The following is a 23,521-nucleotide window of genomic DNA, read 5'->3' on the forward strand; positions in this document are numbered from 1 at the left end:
ATCCATAATATTTAACTGGTAGTCTGTTTAGCACTTCATGAACATTTATTTATTTACTGTCAAAAAGCACAAAGTAACCTTTGTTAATTAACCAAGCAAGCCTGACCGTTATTAAATCATTTTTATTATTTGTTTTTTATTTTCTTATGCTTGTTTCTTTTGTTCCTGTTTATGTAAAGCACTTTGAATTACCATTGTGTATGAAATGCACTTCCTTTGTCCACTGGACATCAGTCACAAATAATAACATGCTTACTCTGACCTTTTAAATATGGGATCAGTGCTCAAAAAAAAAAACTTCAGCCTGGAATGAGTAGAAAATATAAAACTGAAGACATGACAACATGGTTTACAGAAGATTCCGTGTTAGACACACAAAACTCACACATGAGCATTTACTCCAAACGAACCCCCAAAATGTCAATATTGCAACAGAAACCAAACTGTTCAACAGATTATTGTGGAATGGCCTGTTTGTAATGTTGTCAGACAACTTTTTTTTATCTGGAGACTTTAAATGAAATATTTTAAAATTTAAATTCTTCTAAAATGAATAAATATATATATATATATATATATATATATATATATATATATATATATATATATCAAAAAGTAAAGTCTAAAAAACAGTTTTAGTTTGATCTTATATATTATCATCATCATTATTATTGTTATTTATGTATTTTATCTTGTGTATTATTTGTTGTTGATGACTTTTGAATTGTTAGAATATGTTTATAAATTTTTAGTAAAATTATATTTTTAAAATGTGGTAAATTGGTTTTTGTTTTCTGCCATGACATAGCCAGAGAAGCTGATATGGCAAACTCAGATTTCTCTGTTTTTGAAAGTAATTCAATCTCAGGCCACTAGATGGCAATCTTAGCAAGCTTTGCAGTAAAATGCCCATTTTCCAGCTGCTCCACACATTTATTCAATTGCGCAATCCTGATTCATTTTAACCTCAGAAATTCCTTGAGTAAAATATTCCTAGATCCTCAACCAAACAATTTTGACAACTTCAAACACTTTGTTTTCATTGCACTGACCGCTTCTGTTATTCTGCATCCCACAGTGGAGAAATATCGAAACTGCAAACCTGTGACGGAGACCAATGATGTGCAGAAGTCTGCAGACCCGTTAATTAATCTGGACAGTGAGTTTTTCCCTCCCCCGAACATCTTTCCAGACTCCAGTCCTGTTGTTATGAGACCGAGGAGGCTGATTAAAGAAACCAGCATGATCGCTCAAAGTGGTTTTCTGAGCATGTCTGAAGCAACTGATTACACACCCACATCACTCCACATCTCTCCACAACCCACAATGAGTGGGCTGAAGCGAATCACTGACCCACAGCTGGAGGAACCGTCCAGATGTCAACTGAATAATGACACACAGGGAGGACAGGGATCAGTCTGTGGAAATATTGGGCTGGGCTGTTGATGTTTTGCTTTATTATAGTCTTGCTCTAGTAGTTGGTTTCAGTCAGATGATCAAAAGTCAGGGCTTTCCATGGTAACATTTTGTAAATTGTCAAATAAATGTAGCGTTTCCTTAAAAAACGGTCATGAAAGACCAGAAGTATTCATTGAGCATTAATAGGTATTAGAATACAGTTAGAATGAAGCTATAATTTAAAGTAAAAATCATAGCCATATATACCCAAGCATAAATGAGTACATCCTATTTTAAAAAGATTTTTTTTATTAAATTTTTTATAAATATAGATAATATAATTCAGTCCATTTGAACAAAACAGATTATTAAACGCACTGGCCACTTTTTTAGGCACACCTTAATTGTATCGGGACCCCCTTTTGCCTTCAGAACTGCTTTAATCCTTTGTGGCATATATTCAACGAGGTACTGGAAATGTTTCTCAGAGATTATGGTTTATATTGACATTATAGCATCACGCAGTTGGTGCTTGCATTCAGAGATGCACTTTATGCATACCTTGATTGTAACGAGTGGTTATTTGAGTTACTGTTGCCTTTCTATCAGCTGGAACCAGTCTGGCCATTCTCCTCTGACCTCTGGCATCAACAAGGCATTTGCGCCCACCGAACTGCCGCTCACTGGATATTTTCTATTTTTGTATCATTCTCTGTAAACCTTAGAGATGGTTGTGCATGTAAATCTCAGTAAATCAGCAGTTTCTGAAATACACCAACCAGCCTCTCTGTCACCAACAGCCATGCCACGTTCAAATTCATTTAAATCACCTTTCTTCCCCATTCTGATGCTCTGTTTGGACTGCAGCAGATTGTCTTGAGCATGTCTACATGCCTTAAGGCATTGAGTTGCTGCCATGTGATTGGCTGATTAGAAATTTGCGTTGACAAGCAGTTGGACAGGTGTACCTAATAAAGTGGCAGTTGAGTGTATATGTATTAAAATAATATTTTAGTCTGAAATGTTTTGAAATGGAATAATACATTTCAATTAATGAGATATTGTGGCAAAAAAAAAATCAACAATTTCAAATCTTTTTGGTCCTTTTTTGCTCTTTTTATAATTTTAATTGAATGGGCTATTAACTGGGCTACTACTAATATATATATAAAACATTTTATTGTTTAACAAAAGAGATTTTGGACACAGTATTGTCTGTTTTCTCTCTCTTTTACTGATGAAAATGGTTTAAACAAAGCTGAAGCAGGTCATTTTTGCATTTCAAAGCAACATTGCCATGTTACAGACATGAATGAATCTGATTTTGATTGAAACACTTAAGTCATTCATTCAATATAGCATTCAAAACGCCACTCGCTTGTTTTTAAATTATTAAGCCATATGAAAAATAATCATTACTGGGGGTTGGAGGTTGGGGAATCAAGATATGATGTTCTGCAATGTTGGACTTTTCCTATTAACACTGTACATATAAAATATTTAACATTGTTTTGTTCTTCTTTTGTAAGTAAAATTGAATCTGCTAAATTCAGAAATGTATTTTCAGAGATCATGCTTTCTCATAATCAGTATTTAAACTAATTAATTTGTTTCAAGCTAGAGTTGTGCATTGGGTAAATATGTTTTAACTGTCTGCTGGATTCAAATTAAAGTGTTTTCCCCCTTCAGGTAACAATCCAGATTTTAAGGCTGGTGTCTTGGCTCTTGCAAATCTTCTTAAAATTCAGCGACATGATGACTATTTGGTGATGCTTAAAGTAAGTATATTCATTTTGTCAGTTTTATGAATGTTGGTATGTTTCAGGAAAGTTTGAAGTGATGTTATTCTGTTATATTTGTCACTACAGGCCATTAAGATCCTTGTACAGGAACGTCTAACCCCTGATGCTATTGCAAAGGCCAGTCAAGCAAAAGAGGTAAACACAGTGTTTTTTTCTAAAAGGAAACTATTTAGACTTCTTCAAAAATATTTATATCCTTGCTTGCTTACTCCCAGGACTGTTTATATCGAAGTTGATATTTAGCCGCACCATGGTAGTGTTTCGTAACATCTAATTGTTATGAGGTGGGTCGTTAGCTCAACGCTTAATTCCCAACCTGGAAGACCAGGGGCCTGTTTCAGAAAGGAGGTTAAGTGAAAACTCAGAGTATTTTAACCCTGAAATGAGAGAAACTCTGGGTTTTCCGTTTCAAAATGGCAGGTTTGTCAAACTCAAGAAATCAGGGTAAGTCAAGCCTGTTTCTGAAAGAGAGGTAACTTTAACTCAGAGTCAGTTACTGTGGTAACTTACTCTGTGAATCTAACCTGGTCCAGAGCAGGTTTTTATTCCCTAAACTCTGAGTTTCTGTCGGTCTTCTCCCCTTTTTTAAAGATGAAGCGTATTTCTCGCATTAGTCTTACATTTCCACACACCTATTTTAGAGCTCATTTTGGAGATGTGCATAAAAACGATTGATGGATACGTCGTGATTCACATAACTTTTGAAAATACGCATAATTAAACATGTGCATAACTGAGTAGGTTAAACTTTTATTTGATAAGATGTACATAAACTACGAAGTGCACTTAACAAATTACAGTATGTACATTAAAAAAAGGTTTGTTAGAGATGATGATGAAAATGTGTGTGAATGGACAAACCATCAGACTGAGCACGCTGCAGAACATTTTAAATGTTGTTTTAGTCATTCTAAAATGCCTGAACTGTTTCAGTATTAGTGTATATTATTAATTACCTCCGAGCGTCTGGAGTGTGTCAAGATCTCCGCGTCTGGCTTCAAACGCCCCCACGTGTTCGTTGTTTGTCAATTGTATTCTGAGGCGCAAGTACATTAATTAAATAAAAAAATCATTGACGCAGCTTCTTCGACCGCAGTAAATTCTGTTTTTACTGTTGATATTAGGCGCAAGTTAATCAGGAAGTGACGATTGTGTTCTCTTCGACTGTTTGGATAAAAACGCTGCTTTATTTTTAGGCGTTATTCCAGTTTTGCACAAATTTATGTAATAGCCTATATTTTGATGGAAACATGGCTATTGCCTACATTTTTGTCACACACAGAAGTCACGTACGAGGCTTATCCTTTTTTTCATAAATAATTAGCTTAACCTTCGACATGCACTGTTACTAGATTAATGGGATTATTATTCTGTCTAAAAATTATTTTATTACTGATTACCTTCTTAATGTTCTAAACTTCTATCACTTGATCAGTAAAAAGGCAGACACACAACAAGTGCGCTGTTAAATCTATTAAAACTGATAAAAGTGTATAAAAGTTTAGAAAAAAGTATAAATGTCACACATTACATTACTTATTTTATTATACTTATGTTATATGTTTAAATACTTAAAATTAAAAATTACGCATTGACTTGAGCAGCTGTTTTCCCAGGCTAACTGTCTCTGTTTCACTGATGGTTGCTTCTTTTAAAATATATACACTTATATTTGCTATAACTTTGCATGAGCAGATCAAGTTCAGCCGGAGAAAGAAATGGTGATCTCTTTTTTTTTTAAGATGTTGCCATAGTCACTCGTAATGTCTGCACTCCATTGATAATGCCTTTTTAAAGTCCCGGTGTGCGCGCTTAACTCTGAGTTGGTCTACTCAAAGTTGATTGACCCAGCTCAGATCAGCTATTCTGAAACCGAAAACTCTGAGTTTTTAATCTCTTGGTAAATCAACTCAGAGTTCAAGTTTAAACTCCGAGTTGTTTGAACCTCCTTTCTGAAACAGGCCCCAGGACATGACTAGAATAGTTAGCTTACCCAATTCACCTATAGCGCATGTCTTTGGACTGTTGGGAAAACCGGAGCACCTGGAGGAAACCCACATGAACACAGGGAGAAACCAACCAGGACTCGAACCAGCGACCTTCTTGTTGTGATGCGACAGCGCTACCTGCAGCATCACCATCTAGAAAGCTAAATAAATGTTACATGCAGTTTTTTTATGCCAACCAAGGCTACATTTGATTACAAAGGGTTATCCCAGAACTAATGTGAAATTAATATTTAGTGATTAGAAGAACTTTTCATTTTTGAATATGTATTTTATTCCTGTGATCATAAAGGTATTTATATCTATATTATGGGCTGGTATACGATTCTGACGATACGATAACCTTGGATAAAAATATCACGGTTTCACAATATTGTGATTTCTGCTCTAAGATATATTCTTTTCAAATGTCTGGGTAAAAAAACTAAAACTTTTTTCCCCCTTTGAACACTATTTTATTTTAAGAAACATTTAAAATATTTTGGATCAGTAAACATGTCAGGCTAAATACATTAAATTATGGACTTCTGCTGTTTTTATTCATTTCAAAAACACGGATTACTTTACAATTTAAAACAGCATGTTTGGATATATTTTAATGGTGTAACAGAAAGATTTGTCAGTTTTAAACCATTGACTTTTTCAAACCGTAGTATACTTTAAAAACTGTTATCGTCCCTTGCCTTATCTACTTATCTAAATTACTGTTAAAGGTGGGATTCTTTCCTGATGCTCACCATTTGATTAAAATACTGTTATCCCAGTATGTGAAATAATTTTTAGTAATGTTCAGCATTATTCCAGTCTGCATCCCAACATCCCATGATCCTTCAGAAATGATTCTAATATGCTAATTTGTTGCTCAAGAAACATCAATTTTGAAAATGGTTGTGGTTTTTAATATCATTGCAAAATTAATTTACAGGTCTCACAGAAAGTTCAACAGAATAGCATTTATTTGAAATGAAATCTAGTATGCCATTTGTAATATTTGATCACTTTAAAATCACCCTGGGTGAATAAAACTAATAAGTGTTTCTTTTTTATATTACTAACCGAATTTTGAATTGAAGTGCACCTTTTAACACACTTGTTTGTCCTTTTGTAGGGTTTACCAGTCACCCTTGATAAGCATATATTAGGATTTGACACCGGAGGTAGGTTTACAAATCTTCTTATGTTGCTTTCATCTTTTTTAGGACAGGATTATATCATTTAAGTTCTGTTGACTTGAGAAGAGAGATTGGTAGCACAAAGAAGGTGTTTAATTCGAGGTCAGAAATGAACGTTACGAGCGGTATTTGCTTTCATAAACAAATGTTACCTTTGTAAGAGCAACGTTATGAACGAAATTAACATACTATGTCAAAATTACTCTATAAAAGGTCAAAGTTATGATTTCTTACGTGGTTTCCGTACTCTCGTATCAGCTTTTTTAGTTGTTTGTGGCGAAAGTTTCGCGACGGTTCAGAATCCTGTCAGAGATGTGCACACAGCTGCGACAAATCTAAGTCATTGATTGGCTACAGCGTTTCTAAGCTCAACATAAATGTACGCGATTGGTTATAACAAGCGCTGCAAGTCTAAACACAACGCTGCAAATAGACACCTAAATTGTGACCATATGAAATAAAAGCATATAAAAGGTCATTTTAATTATCTACACTGCAAAAAATGCTTTTCTTGCTTAGATTTTTTGTCTTGTTTCTGGTCTAAATATCTAAAATTTCTTATATCAAGAAGCATTTTTTAGACAAGCAAAACATATTGCCTTGTTTTGAGAAAGAATATGCCAATATTAAGACAGTTTTTCCTTTAAACAAGCAAAATAATCTGCCAAAGGGGTGAGCAAATTAATCTTGTTTTTTCTTTTGACATAAGATTATTTTGCTTACCCCATTGGCAGATTATTTAGCTTGTTTTAAGGAAAAACTGACTTAATATTGGCATAATATTTCTCAAAACAAGACAATATGTTTTGCTTGTTTAGAAAATTCTTCTTGATTTAGGAACTTTTAGATATTTGGACTAGAAACAAGTCAAAAAATCTAAGTAAGAAAAGCATTTTTTGCAGTGTACACACGCAATTCTGTCCACTTATCTTGATTGTTTTAGTTCTGTTTGCCTTAATCCGTCTTCATTTATGACTCTATTCCTGTTACAGACGCTACTCTGAATGAAGCAGCCCAAATTCTTCGTTTGCTTCATATTGAGGAGCTCAGAGAGTTACAGACCAAGATTAATGAAGCCATCGTCGCAGTTCAGGCCATCATCGCAGACCCCAAGACAGATCATCGCCTCGGAAAGGTTGGCAGATAAAAACATCCGCCTGGACCTTGTAAAACAGATCCTCTCCATCAGACGTGCTCTGTGAAATATGCTTGTTTTCAGTTACCAGACCGCAGATATTCTGTCGGAATTCAAGGCATTTTTGTGGGAATGCCAAACTGGACTATTTGTTTTCATTATTGCATATTTGCTTTGCCCTGTCAAAAAAAAAAAAGCAAAAAGATTTATTGCAAAATTTAATTTCATTGTAACTGTAAGCCTTATGTGGAGGCACTTAAAATGCTACATCGGTTACCATATAAAAAACAGTTGGACTGTATGTTTTTGTTGCACAATAAACCTTAATTCAACACAGAAACATGTTATGGTTGACTGTAAGTTTGTCTTGCCCCAGAGCAAGAAATCCAGACAGTGTATTTACTGTATATAAAGAGATGGTGTGTACACACACAGAATAAATTAAAAAATGCTGTTGATTTAGTCATGCTCAGGCCATCAAACGTAACAGTTTTTTCTTATGTAGGACATTTAAAGATTTGCTTTAGGTGAAATTGTGGTACTTGGTGATTCATGAAATTCAAGTCAATAGCTAGTGTTATTGTGAGAGTGAACATAACATTCAGGGAAACTGATAGTAATATGTGTGACTTCTGACGATACGCAAAGGTCTTACGAAGTGAAGCGATTAGTCTGGGCATGAAACATTTTTTACGTTACACAAAAATACAAAAACATTCAAATGGAAAAATGAAATTTAAACAACTAAAAAGCACAGTATAATCTCAGTAGCTGGGTTTTAATCCCCGTGATAATGTGCATATAAGTATCACTTGAGAAATGAGTGATGGAACGACACATTTATAATAAAATCCCTTAGTTCACTAAAGTTTTTAAGCTTGCTTAGGACTTTAGCCACATTTCCACTGTCAGGCCAGTGTGAGCCAGGGCTTTTAATCAGGCCAGGCCAATAGCCCAGGAGCTTGAGGTCAACGCTTCCTATTCATTTAGACTGTCTTACGTCAAGCGTTGCTGAACTGAATTGTGGGTCCGTCGGCACTACTTAAGCGGCGTTGCTCCTGCAGAAGTTGGGAATTTCTCAACCTTTCAAGTTCTAACGGAAGTGTCAGCCAATCAAATCCATTTATGCGAACTTCAAAGCTCAGACAGTAGCTGATAGCGGACTTGTTTCATTGGCTGGCGCTGCTATGACGATCGTGTTAGCCCCAACTTCAGACACGCCCTCCAACAAGTGTTGAAATTGAAGCCCTGTGTGAATCGGGCGAGAGGCCGAAATCATGACGCGTTTCCACTGTCGGGCCAATAGCCTGCAAACCCTGCCCCTAGAATGCCCCCCAAATCAAACGTCATGCATCCTGCCCAATTTCAGAGGGAAGAAAAAGTCAAATCAGAATCAGGCAGCTAAAGCACACCCTCATTATCATCACGAAATGATCAAAATGGAGACAACCGAAACAAGCTAATTACACGTTACTGTAATAGCCATAGGCCTTTGATTTTCATTAATTGTATTGTTTTGTATTGTATTTGTTTACTCGCCAACCGACTGTTACTGGTTGCTGTGTCTTTGATGTTTCAATAGTGCATAATCTTCTTTACACCACATGAAAGATACAGCAATGAAATATCACTTCAATAAAAACTATTAATTTATGCAACAACCTTAAATGTAAAAGCGAAACATGAGGGCGATCTTAAGCAAAAAATAAGACCCCTTGCCTATAAGGTGTTTTATGGAATCTCTTGAACTGACCAGTAGCTAAGTTTTATCTTCCCCTTATATTTATTTTTGGAGCATGTAGCCTACTCGTGCACAATCAGAAAACTATTGTAGTGGCAGCACACCATCTTTATCAGACTCTTACTCCGCCCCCAGCTGGCTCGCTTTGGCCCAAAATATTCAGAGGGCCAAAAAAGGCTTACGGCTGGCCTAGAGGAATCAAGCCCCGGAAGTGATTGATGGAGCGAGTGAGCTTGATGGAGCGACTGTTTACATGTGTCGAGTCCCGTGAAGGAGCTCCAGATAAATACTTTGGTTTTGTGGTAAACCTAATGATAAAATTGTTGCACGTCCACCAGTTCCCGCCTCTGAATGAGAGAGTTTGAGCTACTTGTAGCATTCAGAAAAAAAGACCCGCAGAGAAACTCGACACAGAGGAACATAAAATCTACTGCTAGCTAGTGTTTCGAAAGGGACATTGCAGAGCAACACAAACAGCACGCAGAAGTATAAATGCATGACTATGCGCAAGGCAGGCATCGTGGGTCACGTCGATCACTCGCCGCAGAAGTAGAAATCAGCCTTTTAGCAAACATTACACGCCCATGTCTGATCAGCTGTCTTCATTATGCTTGGCTTGTTTACTGTTGGTTACTAGGTTACCAATACTACAGTTAACCACTCTAAAAACTTGATGAAAACGCACCTAAATCACTTTTTTGGGGATTTTTGTGATCAAATTCGCAACACATTCGAATGAAAACTCGAAAACCTTCTAATGTATCTAAACAACACAATCAGCCATAAAGTTGTCAATCACATTTTATTGTTATAAATATCACATTTTACAAAAGATAAAAGGATTAAAAACATTAACTTTGGTAAAAGCCCATTTTGGTTGTTCAAAGCAGTTTCACTAACAAAACATTTTTCCACCCAAATACTGTTTTATTTTTCCTAAACGTAAAAAGGACACAACTAATCTCTTACGGTTTTTTTTATTTGTTAGTTTTTTTAAACAAAAAGTCACATACAAAAGTACAGTAGAAAGAAATGAGGTATAAAACAAATTTACAAAACTATTTTGAGAAAATATTCACGCTGTTTCACGTTTGTAAATTTGCACTTTGGCATTGACGGTGGCGTTTATCAAGACTTGCGCTTTCTTCCATTAACCTTCTCTTTGGTTCACGACTCGGCTGTGATTCTCACAAGCTCTCCAAACACTCAGCCAAAAATAGCACCATGTAAAGCTGGCTCTGTCATTAGCATCTCCCTGCAACACAAAACAGGACCCACATCAGAAATCCTTAACAGAAAAGCCAAGTTCAGACAAATATTTTAACATTTCATTTTCAACACGTGTAAACCGCCTGCTTTCATCCACTTGCAGAGACACACAAACACTTACTCTCATCTTGTTTGACTGTTTTCTGGTCTGTAAAGATCTGAAATGCTTTGAAGTAGCGGAGCCACAGCAGTGTTTCATCGCCTCTGTCAAACTACAGTGATTTGGAAGCAGGTGCCTTGTACTTTTCTCCTAAATGCCTGTATTTGACAGCTCATGCCTGAAATCTCATCCTGTTATTTGCTGGAAGAGGTCAAAGACTCTGTGCTACACAAACGTGATGGGCTTTTAAGTGTATCTGCATGAATGTACACAAGTAGAAAGCACAAAAAAATGCAAGTGAAGTGAAATGCAAGTCTAAGTTTTTTGAAAATGCCAAAATATGGGAACAGAATCCATCATTTAGCATAGCAGATATATTTAGGTTCAAATTGAAACCGCGTACTCTTATTCTGACCTGCACCAATTCAAATACACAACATCATTTAAAACTAGAAAAGTACAGTTTGTAGACAAACTTTATAGTGGCTTGAGAAAGCCTCGTTTAAAAGTCTAAATAATTGAAATCGTTTTTAAAAAGTTTGAAACAGTTGGCTTAGATCTGGGGTGTCCAAACTCAGTCCTGGAGGGCCGGTGTCCTGCACAGTTTAGCTATAAATATATTAATAAATATTATGGTGGGCATATCCCTTATTTTCACATCCCAATGTTGACAAGTATGGGTTTGAAGGAGGTGAAACTGAAATATTGAAACAAGTATTTTAATACGTAAATCATCATTCTGGTTCTTAATAAGCCTGACAAGATGTTTTTGTTATATAAATTTTAGCAAGTGTCTGTAAATCATGGTAAAAATGTATGATAGTTATCGTAATAAAAGAAAAGAAAATGTAAGCTTAAAAACCCCTTTGAGCCTTATATAAGCAAAAATCAAGAGAGTTGTATACTTTGGCACAGAAGTCTGTACGTACCTTATAAACATTGTGGAGGGGCGACTGTGATACCATACAAATGAGACCTCTGATCAGGTAAGTACTCATCTGTTAACTGGTTATCTCGACCTAGAGAGATGACTCCGTCCCTGAAACAACACAGACGAGAATATAATATCAGGTCATTTCACTGATGAACACTCAATTAGGCAGGCCGATATATTCGACAAATATCACACAAGCAAGAGTACCGCTTATAGCAATATCACACATGAACGTAATTTTAATTAAGGCCATCATGATGTTTTTATAGGAGTTTATACAGTTCAACAAGCTAATATTACATGAGTTGCATTGTTTATTTCTGGGTTTTTAGAACTAAAATGGTTACAAACAAAGCCAGGATGGAATAACTGTGCATTTTAGACCAACACTGTAGTGCTTTCATCATAAACCAATCTGTTGTTGAACAAATCATCTGAGCCATTAACTTCATTTACATGGACATTGGTAATTAAATTATTTGCCTTAATGTGAATAAGACAATAATGTGATTAAGATGTTTACATGAGTTACTTTTTGAATGTTCCTTTTATGATCCCTTTAATGTTATAGCACATAATTCGATTAACGTCATTGCTTCACCGCGCTATCCACATTTCCTCCGGAGTTTCATGTTATTTCAGGTCTTTCATTTTTGATTTGTTGACTTTAACTGCAGTTTGGCACTTTCACTTTCATTCACGAACATTTCATGCATGCCCCCCGTGACAAACGAAAAAATTCCTGGATCGTTTGACAAGTGTGAGTGCTCTGAATTGGGCACAGACGTGGTTCACTTGGCCGGCCCTGGCCAGGTTGGAAGAGGTGTGCCAGAGCGCGGTTCACTTGGGCTTTGACGCTGTACTGAAACTGAAGACGAGACGTGACTTTTAAGGGACTGTTTCATATGGATCTATAAATCATTCTTACTGTTCAATGAACACAAACTGTCAGAGATTATTAAAGACGCAAACCCCTTACTGTACAACAGATGCACCTTTAGCAAACCTCCTAATTCCTGCAGCACGAGTACTTAATGATTGTTTATGAGCGTCAAAAGTGGCTGATCTGTTCAGTGAAATATTTGACTGCGTCACTGCATATCAAACGACTAAAACCATATAACTGAAGAAATCTCCGCTGTGCTGAGCGAGAGCACTTCTTACTGAACAGCGCATCATCAATGACGTAAGCACGCTCAATCGAATGCAATGTGAGTGCGAGTCATCGGGGGAGACAGGAGTGGGGACAAGCGTGCTTTGGCCCGGTTCATTGCAACTGTACATAGTGTAAGTACACCCTAAATCCTGTTGCTCTAATGTTTGCATTGTTTAAATGACATACGACTGAACTGTGGGACCTGCTTTAAATATAGTTATTACTGGTGTTGTGCTTCTTTACCTCCTCCAGTCAGTGTAGTAGTAGTGATTGGCGAAGTACACCATGCTGAAAGGGTAGTTCAGGTTACTCTGGATCACGCGTCTGCCTGTCCCGTTTGGTGAAATACACTCCAGACGCTTGGTTCCTGTCCAATACAAAAAAAAAAGCAGCTTATCAGTGGCGCTCAGTTATTTTGTTATCATGTAGCGTAGATGTACAGTTAGTCACAATTATTCACCCTCCTGCGAGATTTGTTTCTCTTTTTCAAATATTTCCCAAATGATGTTTAACAGAGAAAGGAGTTTTTTCTCAATATTACCTATAATTTTTTTTCGTCTGGAAAGAGTCTTATTTGTTTTATTTCGGCTAAAATAAAAGCAGTTTTACATTTTTTTAAAACCAATTTTAAGGTTAAAATTATTAGCACTCTTAAGCAATATATATATATATATATATATATATATATATATATATATATATATATATAAGCGCTGTCAAAATTAACGCGTTAACGCATGCGATTAATTTTAAATAGTTAACGAGTAAAAAAAATTAACGCAATTAACGCATTTTATTTATTTTTTTCCTGTTTTTCCTGCTTATGATCTGATCGGCCTATAAAACACTCAGCAGACTGTCATGTCTTTCTGTCTGAGTGATTGACGGTGCTGCGAGCTGTCACGCTCTGAAAGTAAGATGTTTCTTTTCCGGAGAAAGCAGCCGTGTGACATAATCTGCAGCCCATTGGTTCTTTTCTTTATTGACATTGGGCTGACCCAATCACAAACTTCCATGTTGGGCTCTGTGTAACGTTGGTGTGTATTCGTCAGAATAGCAGAGTCCCGCCTGTTTCTTACATGCCAGTCCGCGCTGTGGGAGAGCAGGCTTTTGCGTCTGTCTGCACCAAGCGGCAACTTCCCGCTCTCTCTCAGGAAGTCAATACGGAAGTAACTAAAACTGCAATTCATCCGAAATTCCGCTAGTCTTAGCCGCTCCTGGCTCCAAAACAGAGCAAATTTCAATTGAGCCCACATTTAGAATGGCCAACTTTACAGCAGAAAAAAAGGTGTTTACAGCCTGGTACAAAAAAAGATTTTGGTTAATACAGCTAATATTACCCTTCATGACAACTGTGAGGGGGGTGAATTTTTTTATAACTCATCCGTTTCCTTTATATTAAGTTATATTAAGTTTGCATAATTAAGGGCGTGGCCACTTGAGTGACAGCTAGGTCTCGTTGGTCGCCGTCACGTCACCTCAGCTGAATCCGGCAGATTAGCCACTGAACTCGGCATATTTATCATATTTCTGTGTTGTTTTATGTGGCTTTACACAGTCGACTGCCTTTTGGACTTGTTTCCTACAATTATTTGATGGAATGTCATGCTGAATGCACTTAATTGTGCTCACAAACCGTTCACGTGGCCTCCGTTTCCCATGTGAGTAAAGTTATATACTTATATACCATCTCTATACATGTATTTGATTTATTTAAGATCATTTATCGTTTATATTTATATTTAGAGCTGTAATGCACTCCAGAATCTGTCAAATTGATTAGCTGTGGGCTCTAGAACAGTCATCTGAAGCGTTGTCATACAGTGTTATGCTGGATTTCATTAATAGTCTTACATTAACTAACACAGACTATATCTGAGGTGTTTGGATGTAATTCGCGTTTTCCTCCTGTTGAGAAACGTCATAAGAACAATGTTTAGTAGCTCAATGTATTACAGCAGTGTTTTAAAAGACTAAACACTTAATTGATATAGTGTACAAGCAAGCACAAGTGGTCAGAATACAAACGAGTCACAAGTGATAAAGTATTAAGCGTTCTCCCAAAGTAAACCAGGTGTATGAACCAGGTCCAAGCAAAATGCAGCATGCGTCTGTAGCTCCGCTCACTCTCCGCCTCTTTGCCCTTGTTTGGTATCCCGCCGTGGGTGTGATGACGCGCGAACAAAATGGCGACGGTTGGCCGCGCCTACTTGTGGCTTCTTTTGCGCTCTTTAGAAACCTATGGGTGACGTCACGGATACTACGTCCATATATTTTACAGTCTATAGTCTGCACTCTGCAGCGGGGCACAGATCAATATACTCCTGTCTATTCTATCTAGTTACCTATCTGTCCATATAAATATACTTTTTTAACTTTTAATCTGCACCACGGCCGCGGCAAATTCCTATGCTGTTTCCTTAACCTGCAAGTCTTTATTTTACAAATTATAAAGAATGTCTGCTTCTTACGATCTATGAGGGATCATTCATGTATTTTAAGATGCACTCGGTCAGAAGACAAGCGCATGAGATATCATGACATTGTGTTTTTGATCGTCAGCATGATGTAGGCTTATAGTGACCATAATATTTATACAATATGGATATTATAATCCATATTAAATCCATATTTAATCGCGATTAATTTTTTTTAAAAAGTGCGATTAATTAGTTATTTTTTTAATCGATTGACAGCACTAATATATATATATATATATATATATATATATATATATATATATATATATATATATATATATATATATATATATGTAATATTAGAAATTGGTTATTAAAACTATTATGTTAAGAAATTGGGGAAAAAAATTATACAGGGGCAAATAATTCATAAGGGCTAATAATTCTGACTTCAACTGTACATGATGATAATACACTGCAACAGGCACAAAGTGGAACATAAAATGTGATGTGCGTAATCATCCATACCAGCATCGGCCCAGCAGACCTGACGCATGGTGGAGTCGTAGGTCAAGGCATTCGGCAGTCCTATGCCTTCCTGTACCAGAACCCTTCGGTTTTGCCCATCCACAGAAGAGCTCTCGATTTTAGGAGCCTCTCGGTTCCAGTCAGTCCAGTAGAGGGTTCTGTGAAAAGATTATGCTTTTTGGTAAGGACATTGTAACTGATAACTCAAATAAACCTGACATTTATATTGTTAACACAGTTTGTATTTCGAGGTTCCCCTCTACCCTCGCACACCTCAATATATCACAATGTCCCACAAAAAACATCCACGTTTCCTTACTGGAAGCTTTTCTTTTAATGGGACATGGCATGTAAACAATATCAATAACATTTTTAATGATACAATATCAGCACGATACTTATAAAATACTGTGATTTTCTGCTATATATTGCAATATTTGATACTATTTCAATTACATGTCGACCCCCCAAATTAAAAAAGAAACATTTCTCAGTTTATCACACTTCAGTTTTATTGCTGCAGAGGTCAGCAACTATACTCAGGTAGGCTGTGGTGTTGACACGGTACTCAATTGGTACTAATGGGCCCAAAGAGTGCCAAGAAAATATCCTCCACACCATTACACTACCACCAGCCTGAATTATTGATACAAGGCAGGATGTATCCATGCTTTCATGTTGTTGACACCAGATTCTGACCCTACCATCTGAATGTCGCAGCAGAAATCAAGACTCATAAGACCAGGAACATTTTTTCAGTCTTCTATCGTCCAATTTTGGTGAGCCTGTGTGAATTGTAGCCTCAGTTTCCTGTTGTTAGCTGACAGGATTGGCACCCGTTGTGGTCTTCTGCTGCTGTAACCCATCTGCCTCAAGGTTGGACGTGTTTTGTGTTCAAAGATGCTCTTCTGCATACCTTGGTTGTAAAGAGTGGTTATTTGATTTACTGTTGCCTTTCTATCAGCTCGAACCAGTCTAACTCCTCTGACCTCTGGCATCAACAAGGTATTTTCTGAAATCTGGCACCAACAGCCATGTCATGTTCAAAGTCACTTAAATCACCTTTCTTCCCCATTCTGATGCTCGGTTTGAATGACTAAATGCATTGAGCTGCTGCCATGTCATTGGCTGATTAGGATTATTAACGAGCAGTTGGACAGGTGTACCTAATAAAGTGGCAGGCAAGAGTATATATATATATATATATATATATATATATATATATATATATATATATATATATATATATATATATATATATATATATACAAAGCATCTTCAACTCTGCTAATCCTTAGAACTAAACATAACAACTGACCATGTTTGCATGTAAATGAATCGAAGTCAGATGCAACACACACACACACATTTTTTAAATAAGTAAACCCAAAGTTTCAGATAAACTGCATTAAACTGAGAGACATTAAGCTTTTTCCATGCTTGGCTGGATGGCTCACAGTCTGATAGATCCCAAGGCATGAAATTCATGTTTTCCTAAATAGAAAAACATACAAAAGCACTCTGCTCTATTTAGCATTGATTTAAACAAGATGTTTCAAATTAAGCCCTATAAAACTCCATCCCTCAGTTTGTAAATAAAGACTCGTCTGGACTTGCTATGGATAAGCTGAATCATTCAAAAAAAAAAAAAACAACAAAAAACATTTATTATTGTAAATTGTATTGATTATATCCCTCTTTAGTATGGCCAAGCACGAAATCACAATAAAATATACAAAATGAGGCAGCAAACAATTCATTTCATAACTGCTAGTAAAATTAAATAGATGTTTCATAAAATTCTTAAGTAATCCACCGGACTCCATCCCAGATGGCCTGAATAATTTATTGATTATTTGTGCATGCATGCATTTATGCGTGACGCCAAAAATACCTACTAGCATGTAGCACAAAAAGCAGCACAAACAAACACATTAGCAGCTATTCTCACGTTGAATCCAGATGTTGCAGATGGACGTGTTTGTGGAGCTGCGGTTCTTCCCCTGAGACTGAACAACACTCACATCTGTGCTAATCTGTAGCCTTGCCCTCACATTTTCTGTGCCTTCACACATCCAAACTTCCTCACTCTCTCTGTGTGCCTACTCACTCGCCCCTTAATCATGTAAATCTGGTTTTGGAGGATTCTTGTAAATGATCCAGCTGAAGGCAAAATTATTAGCAGTCTTGTGAAATTTGTATTTTTATTTCCAAGTATTTGCTAACAAAGTTTTCACAGTATTCCCTTTAGTATTTCTTTTAGTTTGGATGGAATTATGCTACGCTGTTTATTTCTTTATTCTCTTTTTCCACCTGGGGACACTCATCTCGAGGCCTCCAGAGATTGTGCAGAACCATTGATGTGATCCAAGACCTATAAAAAGATGATGCCAATGTATCCATAATACTGGACCAGGCCGTATCCTGAGCAGATGCTGTGGTGGTCCTGAAGGAGCAGAGAGCATGAGACTAATTCCTAAAGGATCACAGCGACAGATGAGTCTTCGCATTGATCCCGTGGGCCAGCTTGAACACCCGCCGGTGACCTACTCACATCTGCAGCTTTTCCAAGATGAACGTCCAGCGTTCTTCCAGCCTCCGCCGCATAGACTGCAGCTCTGCACAAGACGTTTGGCCAGAGGAGAAATGGTCGTGCCCAACTGAGCCTGGTTTCTCTCAAGGTTTTTTTTTCCTTCACTTTGCTCAATTATCGAAGTTTGTTCCTCACCGCTGTTGCTACTGATTTGCTTGGTTTGGGACTAGTGGAGCTGCGCACCGATGGATTTGCTCTTCAGTGTTTGAACTTTCAGCAATGAAAATTAAACCACGCTGAACTGAACTAAATTGAATTTCAACTGTGAAAACTGGACAGACGGAGTTTCAATTTACTATAATCTTCTATACATTGACACAGTCTACATTGGAAAAGTGCTATAGAAATAAAGATGAATCGAATTGAAAAGCAATTTTTAAAAAAGTTTTAATAACTAATTTCTAATAACTGATTTATTTGATCTCTGCCATGATAACAGTAAATAATATTTGACTAGATATTTTTCCTCTTCTAAACAGCTTAACGTGACATTTAAAGGCTTAACTAGGTTAATCAGGTTAACTAGGCAAGATAAGGTAATTAGGCAAGTTATTGTATAACGATGGTTTGTTCTGTAGACTATCGAAAAAAATATATAGTTTAAAGATGCTAATAATTTTGACCTTAAAATGGCTTTTAAAAAATTAAGAACTGCTTATATTCTAGCTGAAATAAAACAAATGAGACTTTCTCCAGAAGAAAAAATATTATCAGACATACTGTGAAAATTTCCCTGCTCTGTTAAACATCATTTGGGAAATATATAAAAAAAAAAGAGATGCTAATAATTCTGACTTCCACTGTATATAATACACAATGTATTATATGTAGATATTCATATTCATAAAACAAATACCATTTTCATCTAATTTTTTTAGTTTTTACATTATATATTTTTCTAGTGCTGGGAAAAGATGTATCATGAATAATTTAATAAAAAATAAAGTGTGTGAAAACCATTGATTACTGTGTGTGTGTACTACGAATATTAAATATTTAATACAATTTACAGATACATGCATACATTTAAAGAAATGTTTCGCCATATTTAGATATATAAAATGTATATTTGTATGATACAAATTAAATAAACATTAAATTATTTATGCAAAAGAAAATTTTGCATAGTTTTTTTTCATGTACGGTCCTCAGCATACAACAGTAATGGAGTACACCTCACTTAGAAAATTTATATTTTTATCCATTTCTCAGTGAATATAGGCAATGTATTTTGGTGCATTTAAACAAAACAGATTTATTAAACAGATCTATTTATTAAAATAATATTTTAGTCACTAAACATATTTAGAAATTGAAAGATATTACATTTAAATTTAAGCAAAATATTGCAAAAAAAATAAATAAAAAATTTAAGCTACAAAATTTCAGCTAAATGTTTTTATTTTTTCTTCACTTGATTTTTCCTCTTTTTTAAATTTGTACTTAAGATATTTTTCTATAACATAAATTTGGGTATACTAGGTTTTTGTATGGTTATCATAAGTTATTTTGTTAGATAAGCTCCAGAATTGGCTTCTGCACTGATCAAATCTAAATGTACAAATATAATATTGTATAGCTTCCTATTAAAATATGTATTTAAAAGAGGGGTGTACTTATATATGCTGAGCATGATATGTGTTTGTATTACATATACCTAATAAATATCAATTTATGTCAAAACAAACTTTTATTTTGGATGCAATTAATCACATTTAATCGTTTCAGTAAACACATTTTTATAGATTTTATTCTATATTTTGACAAGAGGCCAATATGAGATATTTACATCCTGTTCATTTTCATGTTATCTACTAAACCAGAGCAGTCAAAAACTCTATACATATGAAGTGAAGTGAGTTTTGTCAAGTATGGTTATTCATACATAAAAGTGGTCCCTGAAATTTAACCCATCCAGGTGAGCACATATACACACACACGAAACAGTAACAGCACCCAGACAGTTACTCCTGTTGGATGTGATTCATCCTTTTTGGTGGTATATGCTGACATTATCCTGGATATTGTGACTCTTGATATATCACAATGTGAAACATGTATTGTTCTCTGATAAGTACACCTTCACTGTCTTTCCCAAATCCAGGAGAGTAACTGTGTGGAAAAGCCCCAAACAAGCATACCACCCAGACTGTTGCATGCCCAGAATGAAGCATGGGGGTGGTTTATGGATGATTTTAAGCTGCAATATCACATGGCATTCCTTATGCCCAATACTTGTGCTAGATTAGTGCATTTATCTAGTTCATTCAGAAAGTGGTTCATTCACTCTCACATTTTCAATTCCTACCAAGACTGGGAATTGAATTGAATCTAACCATCAGGTCACGACGCAGTCTAGTACTCACATACCTGACAAAATAACTAGTTTTGCAATTTTCATGAAAAGTTAAAGTTTTAAATATAATTGAAATTTGTTTCTGACTTCCAGTTTTGGTTTTAGTACTGTCAGGGGTGGAAAGAAGTCATCAACCTGAAGCACTTACCCTGTAGACGAGTCCACGATCATCGCTCTGGGATTTACTAAATCTGTGGCGAACAGAACATGTCTGTCACTTCCATCGAGATTGGCCGTTTCGATCTTGTCCAGTGTGCTATCCACCCAAAACAATCTCCTTCGGGCCACATCCACAGCCAGACCTTCAGGACTCGTCAGAGCTGCAAAACATTCATATAAATGATCAACTAATAAAGGGGGCATGATCTAAAAAATCACATTTCTCCTGATCTTTTGAATTAGAAGAGGTCATTGTGCTATAAAAACATCCTGTACGTTTCAAAACTCAAAACAGTCTGGTTAGCCTGAAAATGGCTTATATTGAAGCAAATCTGATAAGATGAAAGGTTGTGAATGTGACTCTTTATTATGTAATAGAGTGGCTAAGCTCCGCCTCCACAAAAGATCAACAGCCACTTATACATCACAGCCTATTTAGCTCTTCCCATTGATTCACTGATTTAAACCCTAACTAATGCTGTGTGTCTGTTTCTTTAAAATAAATATACCTGTATTGATGATGATCTCTGGTTCTGATCCTGGATCCAGGCTGGCTCGATTGATTGTCCGTCCTGCCAGATCTGTCCAGTATACTTTCCTTTCTCTGCAGTCGTAATCAATGCCAACCACTATCGAGCCCTGATAGTGTAGCCAGGAGAGAACTTATTTGTTTTTCATAAAGCGTAAGACTTCAGTGTTATAGTTAAAAGTGTTCAAGTCTTACATGTAAAGCGAGCAGCACTGACGATCTCTCCTTATCCATCTGTGTGCCATTGAGAGGCAAAACTCCAATCTGCTGGCCCTGGGCGTAGAGAAGAGACGTGCCCGTAGGAGGCGGAGTCACATCTGGGCGTGGGAGAGGGTGCACCGTAGGCGAGGCCACAGTAGGTATACCTTGATGATAGAAGAAAATCATTTTAGGGGCCGATCACACTGAACGTGCTTTTACCTTCCAAAAACACGAGGTGCACCACACCGCCTTTTTCACTGACAAGGAAAAAAAAAGCACAGTACGCTTTTTTATGTCACTAGCAACGAATGGATCAGCTGCGGATTGTGTTGTCTTGCTGTTGATATTGTTAAAATTGTAATAATTAATAATGTTGTAATATTCAACATTTGTGAAGTCATCCAGCTCTGGATAACTTGAAACAGTGACCACTAGTCTCCCCGTCATTTTTAAAAGTCTTTGTAAACATCTGACCTGTCTGGGGTAAGTTTTGGGTATTGTGGTTTGATTTATTGCAAAACCTTGAAAAAACGTAAAGAAATGTCATACAAATATACACTAAAACAGTGGCTGCGTCCGAAACCGCATACTTCCATACTATATAGTACGCTAAAATCAGTATGCGAGCCGAGTAGTTTGTCAGTATGTGAGAATTACGCGGATGACTTGCTAATTCCGGCGAGATTCTGGAGTGCGCATTCCATGCACACTGCGCTATCCCATAATGCCCCATGAGGGAATTCATGAACGCAGGTAGGTCACGTGACCATGACAAAACGGTGGATGTAGTATGTCCGAATTCCACATGTCAAAATTTTTTACATTCATACCGTATAGAACGTATAGGCCGAGTAGTACGCTTAAATTTAAATGCAGTGCTGAGTAAAAGGCGGTTTCGAGAGCAGCCAGTGTTTCTCCACCACATTCCTGGAAAACCACCAGCTCTGCACATTGTTCATGTCTCTTTAACCAAACACTGATTCAGATCATCGGCTTATTAGCAGAGAATGAAAGATCTGTAATGGGTGTAACAGACAAAGAAGACATCCAAAACATGCAGTACTGGTGGATCTCCAGGAACATGGTTGAGAACCACTGTACTAAAAACAAATAATTCTGCACACTATCTTTCACATTTGCTCAAAGATTTTTTTGTAATATTTCGGTTTCCAGACCAATCATTTATAGGTAGCATTTATAAAAAACGTTACAAATAAATATTTGAGCAAGTATGAAAGATAGCATGCTTTATTATTTGATTTGCTTTTTGCTCATTTTTACATGCAGATTTTCTCCAATGCACCTATCGTATCTTCAAGAGTTTGTACTGATTAAAAAATATAAACTAATATATAAATATGCTCATCACATCAACAGGCACTCACAGGCAGGCTTCACAGCATCATGTGAGCGGGTTCCTGGTACTTCTCGTCCATTTGCGTCCACACACCAGCAGTAGCTGCTGCCTCCATAACACTGAACTGGGTTGAACTCACCGGCAGAGTCACACTGAGGTAGATAATGCTGGGAATCTGGCTGACCTCCATACTGCTGTAACAGACTTGCTCTCCAGCGCTCACAGACACTCTCCGGACGCTGCGTTGGAGGAACTATCACTAGAGAAACAAGGAACATACAGTTAAAGTCAAAATTATTAGCCCTCGTGTTAAATATGAATTCTTTTTTATTGTTTCCCCAAGTTCTTTTCAACACAGAGATTTTTTTCAACACATTTCTAAACAAAATAGTTTTAATAAGTAATTTCTAACCGATTCCTTTTATCTTTGCCATGATGACAACATATCAGATTTTACTAGATATTTTTCAGGATACCAATACTCAACTTGAAGAGCAATTTAAAGGCTTAACTAGGTTAATTAGGCTATATACATTGTATTTAAATTACTCAAATGCAATTAAGTTATAGTGAGTTTGCACTGAACAGTTTAGCTGCGTTTTCTGAATTCTGAGTGGCAGTTGAGAGAGAGTTGAGTTACCATGATGACTGCCGCGCATCCTCAG

At 36.5% G+C, this 23,521-nt stretch overlaps 2 protein-coding genes across 6 annotated transcripts in view; one reads left to right on the plus strand and one right to left on the minus strand.

Annotated features, from left to right (window-relative positions):
* Positions 1-7,853, plus strand: part of rtraf (RNA transcription, translation and transport factor) — an 11,011-nt gene extending 3,158 nt beyond the window's left edge. Inside the window, exons 4-8 of one of the 2 annotated variants that reach the window (XR_015512476.1) lie at positions 1,079-1,159; positions 3,088-3,176; positions 3,267-3,530; positions 5,162-6,363; positions 7,371-7,853. Coding sequence is in view for 1 of the 2 variants with exons in the window: in NM_200270.2 (NP_956564.2) it covers positions 1,079-1,159; positions 3,088-3,176; positions 3,267-3,335; positions 6,315-6,363; positions 7,371-7,525 (443 nt within the window). In the remaining variant the exon portion in view is untranslated. The remainder of the gene's footprint in view (positions 1-1,078; positions 1,160-3,087; positions 3,177-3,266; positions 3,531-5,161; positions 6,364-7,370) is intronic. The other variant, NM_200270.2, reaches the window with a different exon arrangement.
* Positions 7,854-10,037: 2,184 nt separating this feature from the next.
* Positions 10,038-23,521, minus strand: part of nid2a (nidogen 2a (osteonidogen)) — an 80,039-nt gene continuing 66,555 nt past the window's right edge. For all 4 annotated transcript variants that reach the window (XM_087290196.1, XM_087290194.1, XM_087290195.1 and 1 more), the window contains 8 exons: positions 22,885-23,115; positions 21,494-21,663; positions 21,279-21,408; positions 20,759-20,930; positions 15,662-15,819; positions 12,957-13,080; positions 11,553-11,662; positions 10,038-10,509 (listed from right to left, as the gene is read on the minus strand). In XM_087290196.1, the coding sequence (XP_087146322.1) occupies positions 11,554-11,662; positions 12,957-13,080; positions 15,662-15,819; positions 20,759-20,930; positions 21,279-21,408; positions 21,494-21,663; positions 22,885-23,115 (1,094 nt within the window). In that variant the 3' untranslated portion in view covers positions 10,038-10,509; position 11,553. The remainder of the gene's footprint in view (positions 10,510-11,552; positions 11,663-12,956; positions 13,081-15,661; positions 15,820-20,758; positions 20,931-21,278; positions 21,409-21,493; positions 21,664-22,884; positions 23,116-23,521) is intronic.

Source organism: Danio rerio, chromosome 17, assembly GCF_052040795.2.
Source record: "Danio rerio strain M-AB ecotype USA chromosome 17, GRCz13ab, whole genome shotgun sequence".
Classification (NCBI taxonomy): Eukaryota; Metazoa; Chordata; class Actinopteri; order Cypriniformes; family Danionidae; genus Danio; species Danio rerio.